This window comes from Kryptolebias marmoratus, linkage group LG11 (genome assembly GCF_001649575.2).
Source record: "Kryptolebias marmoratus isolate JLee-2015 linkage group LG11, ASM164957v2, whole genome shotgun sequence".
Lineage (NCBI taxonomy): Eukaryota > Metazoa > Chordata > Actinopteri > Cyprinodontiformes > Rivulidae > Kryptolebias > Kryptolebias marmoratus.
The window spans coordinates 12,608,443-12,619,683 of record NC_051440.1 but is presented as its reverse complement, the minus strand read 5'-3'; the positions used below and the strand labels follow the sequence as shown (position 1 = coordinate 12,619,683).

At 40.3% G+C, this 11,241-nt stretch overlaps 1 protein-coding gene across 1 annotated transcript in view; it reads right to left on the bottom strand.

Moving 5' to 3' along the window:
• LOC108230166 (mucin-2) overlaps window positions 1-8,801 on the bottom strand; it is a 15,396-nt gene extending 6,595 nt beyond the window's left edge. Inside the window, exons 1-26 of the mRNA XM_017406159.3 lie at window positions 8,705-8,801; window positions 8,335-8,590; window positions 8,134-8,248; window positions 7,753-7,843; window positions 7,544-7,671; window positions 7,235-7,451; window positions 6,847-6,972; window positions 6,649-6,763; window positions 6,420-6,570; window positions 6,212-6,325; window positions 6,063-6,132; window positions 5,827-5,964; window positions 5,525-5,689; window positions 5,346-5,440; window positions 5,137-5,263; window positions 4,761-5,016; window positions 4,614-4,666; window positions 4,427-4,527; window positions 4,162-4,313; window positions 3,891-4,029; window positions 2,878-2,988; window positions 2,591-2,770; window positions 2,242-2,481; window positions 1,993-2,149; window positions 1,080-1,208; window positions 2-984 (exon numbers count right to left, since the gene is read on the bottom strand). Coding sequence (XP_017261648.1) covers window positions 2-984; window positions 1,080-1,208; window positions 1,993-2,149; window positions 2,242-2,481; window positions 2,591-2,770; window positions 2,878-2,988; window positions 3,891-4,029; window positions 4,162-4,313; window positions 4,427-4,527; window positions 4,614-4,666; window positions 4,761-5,016; window positions 5,137-5,263; window positions 5,346-5,440; window positions 5,525-5,689; window positions 5,827-5,964; window positions 6,063-6,132; window positions 6,212-6,325; window positions 6,420-6,570; window positions 6,649-6,763; window positions 6,847-6,972; window positions 7,235-7,451; window positions 7,544-7,671; window positions 7,753-7,843; window positions 8,134-8,248; window positions 8,335-8,590; window positions 8,705-8,780 — 4,485 coding nt within the window. The 5' untranslated portion in view covers window positions 8,781-8,801. The remainder of the gene's footprint in view (window position 1; window positions 985-1,079; window positions 1,209-1,992; window positions 2,150-2,241; window positions 2,482-2,590; window positions 2,771-2,877; window positions 2,989-3,890; window positions 4,030-4,161; window positions 4,314-4,426; window positions 4,528-4,613; window positions 4,667-4,760; window positions 5,017-5,136; window positions 5,264-5,345; window positions 5,441-5,524; window positions 5,690-5,826; window positions 5,965-6,062; window positions 6,133-6,211; window positions 6,326-6,419; window positions 6,571-6,648; window positions 6,764-6,846; window positions 6,973-7,234; window positions 7,452-7,543; window positions 7,672-7,752; window positions 7,844-8,133; window positions 8,249-8,334; window positions 8,591-8,704) is intronic.
• Between the last annotated feature and the right edge of the window lie 2,440 nt (window positions 8,802-11,241).

The following is an 11,241-nucleotide window of genomic DNA, read 5'->3' as shown; positions in this document are numbered from 1 at the left end:
TCGTGGTTGGTTCTGGGGTTGTAGTGGATGGAGGTGGAGGTGGAGGTGTAGTTGTTGAGGTCGTGGTTGGTTCTGGGGTTGTAGTGGATGGAGTTGGAGGTGTAGTTGTTGTGCTCGTGGTTGGTTCTGGGGTTGTAGTGGATGGAGGTGGAGGTGTAGTTGTTGAGGTCGTGGTTGGTTCTGGGGTTGTAGTGGATGGAGTTGGAACAGTAGTTGTTGTGATCGTGGTGGGTCCTAGGGTTGTAGTGGGTGGTGCAGTTTCTGGAGTTGTGGTTCCACATATAACTGGACAGCATACTCTGATCTTGTAGTCATAACACTTCCATGGACGTGGCTGGTTTTCCTTTTTACATATTAAACCATAATTCAGATCACAATCAACAACTTGTTTAGTTTCATTCAACCATTGCTCAAAGTTATTGTTTGGATCATTAACTGCTGAACATTCAAGATCTGTTGGATTGTCACATATGTGTAGTCCACTGTTTGTGATGTTTTCATATGTTTCCCAGTCATTTTTGTCAGTTAGTGGATCGTGCACATTATACCAATCAGACCACTCACAAGTTGGAACACATGTAGTAGAGCCTGGAGTAGGTGGACTAGAGGAAGTTGAAGGTGTAGTTGTTGTGGTTGGTTCTGGGGTTGTTGTGGTTGGAGGTGTAGTTGTTGTGGTTGATTCCGGGGTTGTAGTAGGTGGAGGTGTAGTTGTTGTGGTTGATTCTGGGGTTGTAGTGGGCGGCGTTGTAGATTGTGGGGTTGTAGTTGGTGGCGGGGCGGTCGAGCAGGGTTCACTTCCTTGTATCACAGTTGAATTAATGCAGATTGCGTAGTAGCACATCCCCATGTTGTCGTTGACATTGTAAATAACTTCATTCTCTTCATATATCGTCCCATTGTAAACACAGTAAGAACAAACATCTACACACGTTTGGTTCTTCTCATCAAATATAGGCTTATCTTCTGGGCACACGGGATAACAGCCTGACGAGAAAATCACATATACACCAAGTATTTTCAAGAGGACGCATCTGGTGTAAAACTAAAGTGTAACAGGATGTTTGTAACGAAGTTCCTACCCTCCAGGTTAGGTATCGGGTTGCTACAAATTCCATCTGGAAACAAACAGGTCTTGTAGCAGGGTGTGTGGCACGGGTTGTAATGCCACGTGCAGTCCTCTGGGTTGTTGTAGTAGTCACAATAAACAGCTGGCAAAGAGCAACACAGCAAACGTCAGGTACAACTGAAAATGTGGAGTCAAATAAATACATTCTTTTCACCGAGAGAAAGACACAAATAAAATGATCATCATTGGCAATAGTTACAAAGAAATAAAACAGTGGTTTTAGTAAAATATATATTATAATAGTTAAAAAAGGACTATGGTAAATGGCTTAACCCAGCCATTTGGAGTCATGAGTCTCTGCAACTTTAATTTTGTGGGTGAGAAGCTGAAAATTTTAGAAACCACAGCTCTAAAGTGTAAAACAAGTCTTCTTTTTAAGGACTTGAAGAACTTGAGCCAAATGGATTTTTTGAATTATATAATATAAAACCGAACTACATTCATGGAATGGCGCCAAACATTGAAAAATAGTATTTAAATACACAAGTAAGGCACCTCTACAAGGAGCTCAGAAAATTTAATTAAACTAATCCAATAATTCAACACAAGTCTGGCCTGAGAACAAGTCTCTAGTCCTTTAGACACTGTCTTTTCAGAAGGACATCATTGTGTCTATCTGAGCTGGATTGGATGGGTCCAAAACATCTATTTTGACCCACCCAGAAAATTGAACATAATGAATTAATCAAAGTCTTTGGAGTCCTAAGGAGTTTTATGGGTAAAATGGTTTCTAAAAATTAAGTTTTTATGAAAACTTCCAAAGGTTTAACAAAGCTTATACTTAAGCTACTGTATGTATGCAAAAGTGTCTAAATGCTTGTAGAGCAGGTTCTATTTAGCATAGATCTGTGTCTGGGTTAACTTACGACATATGTCGGGAGTTCTCCACGCAACACAGACATCGGCCTCGTTGCAAGCCTGAGCGTAGGCTGCAACGGCTGAGCAGAAGCACTCGCAGTCTCCACCGGTGTCGCAGGCGCACGAGTCTTTCACGCAGTTATCGAAAAATGGCAGCGGATCAACCTTTTTGCAATCGCAAAAAAGAAGAGGAGAGACGATTAGAGATGTTCCAAATCACACAACCTGAAAAGTCACGCAGTCAGCCGTTTCCCAACCTTGTGGTGGCAATCTTTGAAGGTAGCGCCTTTGATGATACCGCACATTAGGTTCGCCCACTGATGTCGGTGGGGAGATGCTTCGCAAGCATCGACACTCTCCTCCTCATCTGGGCAAGAGCTGGTCGCTTTCCAGCTGTTTGCGAACTCTAACACGCTGTCGACCACCAGCTGACCCTGAGTGGTGAAGTCATTCAGTCCATCCCCGTCAAAATTTCCACACAGGCCGCACACCTCACCCTGCGCACACGCACACATTGGTACAAAGTGGTAAAGTATGAAAAACCAAAAGTATTCTTGCAGTAAGAGGTTTCAATCTCAACAAATAATAGCAGTCACTGTGACTCACGCTGTGTTCTGGTTCCAGCAGGATGCGGACAGTCGTTTTGCGATCCCACATCACTGCAATGCCGATTTTAGATTCGACCACCAGGTACATACCAACTGTCCTTATTCTGTACTGAATCTGTGGGCCCACTTCCAGATCCTCCTCTTCGTATTTACCCTTTGATAGTTTGATTTCTGTTCGCTGTAATACAAAGGAGATTTCTGAACGCTTAATATGGACTGAAATATACGATTTAAATACACTTTTCAGGTATCGAAAACTTATCAGATGTTTATGTCTGAACTTACCCCAAGTTGAATTCTGACCGTTTTGGAGCATGTGGTGCCAGTAGTGCCACATGGTACATTTTCTGTGATAATGCCAAAGTTCTTCTCAACTGTTTTGTTCCCACATTTATTCTAAAAAGAAATATATATGTTTAGGAACATGTTAGTTCAAGACAACATTTGCTTGATATTATTAAAGGATGCAGAAGAAAAGCCTTGATGTAAATAAAATAAAATATGTAACTTATACCCAGGACAGAAACTATATCCAGGACAGAAACAGGTGTCGGTTTTAATTATTGATCTTTATCAATATTATCACAGTTATTCCAGCAGAAATATTATATTATTCCTGCTGGAAATGCCAAAGGCTGCCCTGAAAGTGCTACAGCTAGCTGCTACTTTTTGCACTTGCAAATAGCGATAAATCAAAGACAGTTATATAAAGGTACATAAGGGACCTTATATAAACAGCCAGGACATTTTTTAAGGCTGGAAGTAACAAAAGGGTCATATGTAGGACCTTAGACAGGTTTTTAACAAAGGGGTTTTCTTTAACCTTGACCTTTGACCCCGTGAACCTTGAAATCAATCGTGATCCCCCTTGACCTAAGAGGTGTCCAACTGTACAGTTCAATTTTCCTCCGTTACATACTTGCATAGTTAAAGCACAAGGTCATTTGTGGAATTGTTTTAGGGTGAAAAGCTACTTTAAAACATCTAAACTATCAAATTAAGCTAATCTATTAGTTTATGGTAAAATAGTCCATTATGTAACACCTTTACATATCCCAGAGTGGAACCAGAGTAGTTATGTATAAAATACTGACCCTAATTTCAACAATTTCACAACACAGTGTGCTACATGTTATTTCAAAAAAGGACTAATATTGACACAAACTGATGATGATTAATGAACATCCAAATTGCCAGTTTACTGCTTACCATTAGGTTAATGCTTAAATATGTATTTTAAAAGAAAGAAGTAGTTTTGGAGTGAAAAAGGGGAAGGTGTAAACAATCATTTTATTTACCCTGACAGCAACATAACCACAGTCTCCTTGAAACCCAAATTTTTGCTGATCAAATGAGTTGTAGTGCCCAGTTCCGTAAATCACACAGGTTCCTGGACATTTCTTCTCAGTGCACTGCCATTTTCCACTCTTGCAGGTGCTAGATTTGTCAGAAACAGTAATATATAATATTGTGCTGAATGCTTCAGTGAAACACAGAGGCTGACGTAATAAATCATGTTTTCAAGGTTTGTGTTGTAAATAATATAGATATACTCCATATTGGCCTTACCAGGTGTTGCACTGGTTTGGAAGTTTTGTTCCAGGAGCAAAAAGATGTCCGTCGTGCTGACAAGGACAGTCTTTTTCCTTCACACATGAACCTTTGCCATCATCAAGGAGTCCACTAGGACAGCGACAGCCAGACTCACACTCCGTGGATTCCTGAGAAGGAGACAGATCATAACGTTTGACCAAACTGACAAGTACTGACAATAATACGTTGGTATCGTCAGAACTTGTCTTGAAACCGAATAACCCGCTGAAAATCCACTCACACAGTCACTGTCCAGATTTAAACAAGTCTGAGCGCACTGCAGTCCAAGTTCTCCTGCACCCGCAGAGGAGCAGTTGAAGAAGACTTTCGGAGAAGAACATGCTGTAATAAAATACAAAAAACTGCGTCAATGAGAGTGACCAAATGTGTGTGGGATGAAAATGTAACGATATAGTAAACAAACTGACCTGATGAGCGGGCTCTCCAAGAATGACAATGAAGCTTTCCATTGTTGCACACACTTAAAAATGAAATATAAGATTTACAGTTTGAAATATAATGGCAAAAGCAAAAAAAAAAAAATATATCACAGAAGAAGTCCTGAACTGACTCACCAGTGTTCATTTCTGATGTTGATGGACTTTCCTGGCTTAATGTAGGCTCCATTATGGTGACAAGAACATTTTGCCATCGGGACACAAACGCCTTTTTCATTCAAATAGAGACCCTCAGCGCAGGAGCAGCCGTCCACAGGCACAAAGTCAGAGGAGCAGCTCTGCTGTTCTGAGGCCAGCGAACTGCAAGTCAGCTGGCATCTCTGGTGGTTGTAGGAGAAGATTTGCGACACCGGGCAGCTCTTTGTGTGTTTTTCTGTCATTTAGACAATAACAAAATGAATCCTTAATAGTTTCACGACTTACAGATGAGAGTGGTCAAACTCAAGGAATTATGACTCATCTGGGCCGTGACATATGACAATAAAAACCTTACCGCACACGTTTTCTCTCCAGTCTGTCAGGATCACCCCCTTCGCTGCACAAGCTCGAGCGTAAGAGGACAAGACGGCGCACAGGCAGGCCTCGCTCTTCTCACAGTTACAGCTGGAATAGAGGCAGCGCTGCAGGAAACAACCAACACTTTTAAAAACCGTACAGACCCATCAAATTCAGTAAAAGCTGTAATGAAAGGGTTTACTGTACCTTGTAGAAGATCTCAGGGTCCACCGCTGAGCGGCACTGTGAGAAGGCGCTGTTTGGTTTTAGGAGCAAGGTGCACCAGTGTTTGGCATACAACTCTGAGAAGGAACAAAAATGTTCTCTTAACTTCAATAAAACACCTTCAAGATATAATATAGCGTTAAAAGAGCATCACTATTTACCATTTTCTACACTGAGGGAGCAGGGGTCATCCAGTCTTTCCTCTGTGTCGGCGCACATGAGGTTAGCCTTCCAAGAGTTACAGAAGGTGGCTGCAGTTCCCTCCACGATCCCCTGAGGGGTCTTCATGTCGTCACTCAGGACCATGTTAAAGTTCCCACATAAACCTGAGGAGAAAAATATTTCTGGATTTAACATTTCACAGGAAATGGTTTGTTTCTAGTTACAGGTTAATTTATTCCCACCTACAGACTTTGTTGTTGATATGACCTTCCTGCTCAGAAAGGTGTAGACTAGAACCTACCCCGGGACTTTGTTCTGTAGCTCTGGGCCAGGCTGATGTAGACTTGCATCAGAGGAACATGTTGGATCTGGATTTGTAAGCCGAAGCTTGTCTGGAGCAAGATGTGGAAGGATGAAGCGTGGAATATGTTGATGTCCCCTTTAATTAAAGACAGAAACAAAATCAGATCAATAACCTTCCGATGTGATTAACAAAGACTAAAGCTGAAAGCAGCATATTTCAGGTGAATTTTTCACCTGAGTAGTAGGGCAAACTGACGGTCTGCATGTTCTGCTGTACTGAGCCATCAGGGCCGAATGTTAAAACCTGAATGAACACAGCATTGGTCAGCAAAGTGTTGCAGATGCTTCTGTCAGTTTTTAAATTGACTACAATATGAACTCACGTTGTTTTTGTCATTGTTCAGCAGAACTTTGAGGGCCTTCAAACAGGTGTCAAACTGTTGGTGTGCACATGGCACCAACTGGGCCAGGATCGTAAACTTTGGACTTTTACCATCCTGAAATAATATAAGATTAGAAAATAGGCTTGTATTATTACTAAAAATTAAATGACTGTATACAGTATTTTGTATCATTACATTACATTTTTACCTTGCTTTCCACCTTGGCCAGGGTGTAGTAACAGTCTCCATGGAAGGTGAAGGTTTTCCCATCAAAGGTGGTGAAATGTGAACCTTCTTCAACTGAACACAGAGCAGGAGTTTCAAGACTCACACAGTCCCATCTCCCCTCAAAACATGTGCTGAAAAAAACAAACATGAATATGTTAAAACACTACAAACAATACATCCTTTTGTGTGCTGTGAAACCTTTGACTCACCATTCCTCTCGATCCTGTCTGTAAACATCTCCGGTGTCGTAGATTTTGCCGTGCTTGCACTGACATTCAGACTGAGGAATGCACCCCCTCTTGGAAATATCATCAAACACAGTTCCTGAAAAAGACGCTCGTATTTCAGCGATGCTGCGGCAAAAGATGCTTTAGATAACATGCACTTTTTATGTGAAGAAAACTCACCAGGAGGACAGAAGCAGCCGTCTATTTGATGATCCTCACACAGTGAACTTGTGTCCTGATGTGTGCAGGTATCCATGCAGGGTGAGCCACTTTCTTCAAACACCATGTTGTACAGACACTGTTTAGCTGTAATGATAAAAAATCGATGAAAGAGAGATGGTCACTGATGTGTGTTATTAGCTTAATTTAATGCATGAAACTTACAATAAAAATACAGACATTTGACTATTCCTTACGTTGATAACATCAGTGGTAAATATGTACAATAAAAGCTGAAGCATTTAGTTTTTGAGCTGTTTTCATTAAGATAATATCGGTCCTGCTTCTCCACATCAACAATTTTTCACATAGAGATAATAACTAAAAAGACGGAGAATAAAATTCCTACCACAGAAGTGAGGTTTCCTCCAGTTGGGAGGTTTTCCTCCTGCGTGGGAACACTGTCGGGAAAACTCTGACAACGTGTTGCAGACACAGAGATCCCTGGTGCCGTTGCTGCAGGTACACATGTCCTTCACACACGCCTGGATGTAAACTTCAGGTTTAATCAGTTTGGTGCATGAGTCCCAGCTCTCTGAATGGAGCATTTCTTTACAAATTGTCATCTATGAAGGACCACAGGAGGTGAAGACAGAAGAAAAGTTACTATTTGCCACAATGCCTTTCATAGTAAAAACAAACTGCTTATTAAACTCACAAAATCCTTGCAGGAATCAGGCACATCCTCCAGTGATTCATCTTCCTCCTCATAGGGGTCCTCGCAGTCATCATTTGGGCGATGGGCTTTGTGTTTGTTGCCAAACTCGATGGGGCTGATTTTACGACCTGTGGATCATCAAATCACAGAGTCACGTCTCAGATTCCTGATTATATTTGTCAACGCAATGTAAATAACCGTATTTATACCATTGTGAATGAACTCATCGTAGACTGGAACGCCATTGAAGTCTCCGCAGAGTCCGCATGTACGGTTTGCAAAGTCATTATCAATTTCCACCTAAAAAACACAGAAAGAAGTCTTAAAAATGCCCTATTTACACCAAAAGAATATGCACAAAAGAAAAGCACAATATTAAAATTGCCTCAAAGAATGTAAAAAAGATAATCGTGATCTAATGAAATAATCAAGAAAATTAGTTACTAAAAATGTACATAGGATGTATGTCAAATATGATATATACAATGAGAGCAAAAAAAGAAAAGTTTAATAATCATGATAAAGGAGTCTAAATGATGGCTGTATTATAATGACTGTGTTAATGTTTGTAGAGTCTGTCATGTTTTTACCATGACTGCGTCATCGCCGTTCCACATGACAGTAAATCCAACTTTAGACTGGAACTTGATGTAAACTCCATTATTGTCCACTTGGACTCCACCCTTGTGATATGGCAGTGTCACACTAATGATTTAAAATACAGTTGTTGTTTTCTTTTTATGAAACTTAAATGTCATTAAACAGTTTTGTTTTTTTTTACTGCTACTTACGTCTTATAGTTGACAGTAATCTGACTCTTGCTGATGTGAAATGAAAGCTCATTGATGGTGACCACCACGTAACTGATCGTAGGGTTTCCGTCCTCCTCTGTCCTCTTCATGTGGACAGAAAACCCCTGGTAGGACTCGTGGCAGTCGGAGACCAGGTTGTACTCACAGGTACCAGGAAACTGGAACACGTCTCCATCAAAGGTCTTGAAGTGATCTCTGCCCCACGTGCTGCAGATGCTGCTGACATGGTTGCGAACTGGAAAAGATTTGTGCAGATATCATATTAAATATTAGAGATTATATTCATCACAAAGATTGTTTTTTTAATTTAAAAAAAAAGATGCTTTCCTATCTAAAATCTGTTCCTTACCCAGTCTGGATCTGACTTCTGTGACGCTGGCTACCGATAAAGCCAGAAAACCCAACCACACCGATCTCCAGTTCATCGTTGCCACTATGGGGCTTACCCTCACCAAAGCTGGAAATAGTCAAGCAATACTTGGCTGCCTTTTATATTCAGATTGCACTTTTTTTTTTTTGCACCCACCCTTTCCCCAAATGGGACATAAGGTTTTACTGCTAAGACAAGGCAAACATTTGCTGTCTAAATGTCTGACGCCTTTCAGAAGTCCCATATAAATTATTCTTACATCCTCCTTATCTCTTGATAAAACAAATATATTTGCACTTCGGGTAACAAGCTTCATATCTATGGGAATGGGCTGCAATAAAACTGTCTTTTTGACTGTAAATCCCTTCATTCTAAATGCATAATTTCTCTTTTAGGATAAAAGGTAAATAAACATTTAAGTAAATCCATTCACAAGGTTTACAAAACCAAGTAGGCCCAGACTGATCTAATCAAGAACACAAAATGACCAGCAGCTATGTTATGTGCATTTATTAGTGATGATAACAGCTGACACGATTATTTGTCAGGGAGAAAAGCTGGTTTTCCAAAGTCACAGATACAAAACTGTACATAAAGATGAGATTTAATGAACAATAAAACCTGAAGATTAAGTATTCACAGCACTTCACTTTTTCACATTTTGTTATTTTACAGGCATATTCTAAAATGGATTAAATTGAGTTTTTTTTCCTTAAAATTCTACATACAGTATCCCAGAAGGACAAAGGTTTGATGTAAACTTTTGGAATTATATTAAAAATTAAAAACAAAAGCATAGCATGTCCATAAGCATTCCCAGCTTTTGCCGTGACACTCAGAGTTGAGCTGAGGTGTATCCTGTTTCCACAGATCATCCTTCAGATGTTTCTACAACCTGACTGGAGACCACCTGTGGTAAATTCAGTAATTTGGACATTACTTGGAAAGGCACAGAACTGTCTATATAAAGGTCCCACAGTTTAAAGTGCATGTCAGAGCACAAAGCAAGCTCTGAAGTCCAAAGAAATGTCTGTAGACCTCAGAAACAGGATCGTATCTGGAAAACAGTCAAGAAAAACTACTGCAGCCTTGAAGGTCCAAATCACAGTAGGTTACATCGTCCATAAATGAAGGAAGTTTGGAACCACCAGGACTCGTCCTAGAGCCGGCTGCCTGGCCAGTCTTACCCCGATGGTGACTCTAACAGAGCTCTGGTGTGAAGTCTGTGGAGAGAGACCATCTCTGCAGCACTCCACCAATCAGGCCTGAGGGGTAGATCATAGAGCAAATCCAAGGATTACTTTCTGAGATCTTCATTGAAATCAATCAAGTAGATATTTTGCTAACAGACAGACACTTGACCCCAGATCTTGTGCGCTCAGTTATTTCTCAGAGTATGGGTTGGGAAGGACTCTCACCTCCTAACACACCTAATTTTAGCTCAATATGTGTAAAATCAGCTCTTTGCTAAGGTCTATTAGCCATTGTTATCAGGATTGACTCTATAAGCTAATCAGTTGTAGATATCTATCCAGTGATTTTTTTTGTTTTTTTAAATATGTCTGCTGGTTTATGAAATATTTTGCTAATACTACAAACAAACAAACACAGACTTGACCTTTAATAGAACCAAGCATTAACCAATAGCGAAACTGAATGAACATACGAATTGTGCCACCAAAGGTTAATATTTGTTTTCATACAGCACTATCTTAATTGCATGTTCATTGTGGTTAGCACAGGATGTAAATGTTAAAAGATGACGCTACATCCTTGATCCTCGTCAGTCTCCCACTGTAGTTAACACGCACGATTTGGGATCGTTTGTGCACTGAGTTCTGCTTGGGTACAAACAACGCACAACAATAACTTTGTGTTTTTTTACCTTTTTGCAAAAGCTGCATATTTCTGATCTGTGATCAATGAGTCTGCCGAGTGTGTGTTGTTCAGTCTGCCGGGTGTGTGTCAGTAGGCCACAAATGATTAAAACTCCATTCATCTCTTTCTGTTCCAGATGCTGTAAAATTTCAAAAGTTTTTAATAATTACTGGAGCTCGTGGAGTGTTTCTTATTGATTAGTGTCCTCATTTTTCACCTCATAAAAGCCTATTAGTCATTAGCACTATCTTTGATTATATTTTCAAAACAAATACAAAGCTACCTGACATGCTCTCACGCAGCCGTCTGGTTTAAGCTCCTCCAAATGCAAACATGGCTTTGGACCACTCCCACTGGTGGACAGCTGGGTGATGAAAAATAACCCAAGTTATTACTGTTCTGTTGATTGAAGGAGGACAGCACATTCACTAAATTATCTCAAGACAGTGTGGTTAATGGGAAGGACTTTTAAATGTGTGGAACAAGTGTTGGCAAAGTCACTTCACATCAAACACCTTGTCATCATTTCCCATAAAACTGTGTGCATCAAAGTTTAACAGACCGGTTATTCGAGGTGTCAGAACAACCCAAGCAGAACTCACATCTGCTTCTGTGGTTTTATTTCAACTTTACTAAAA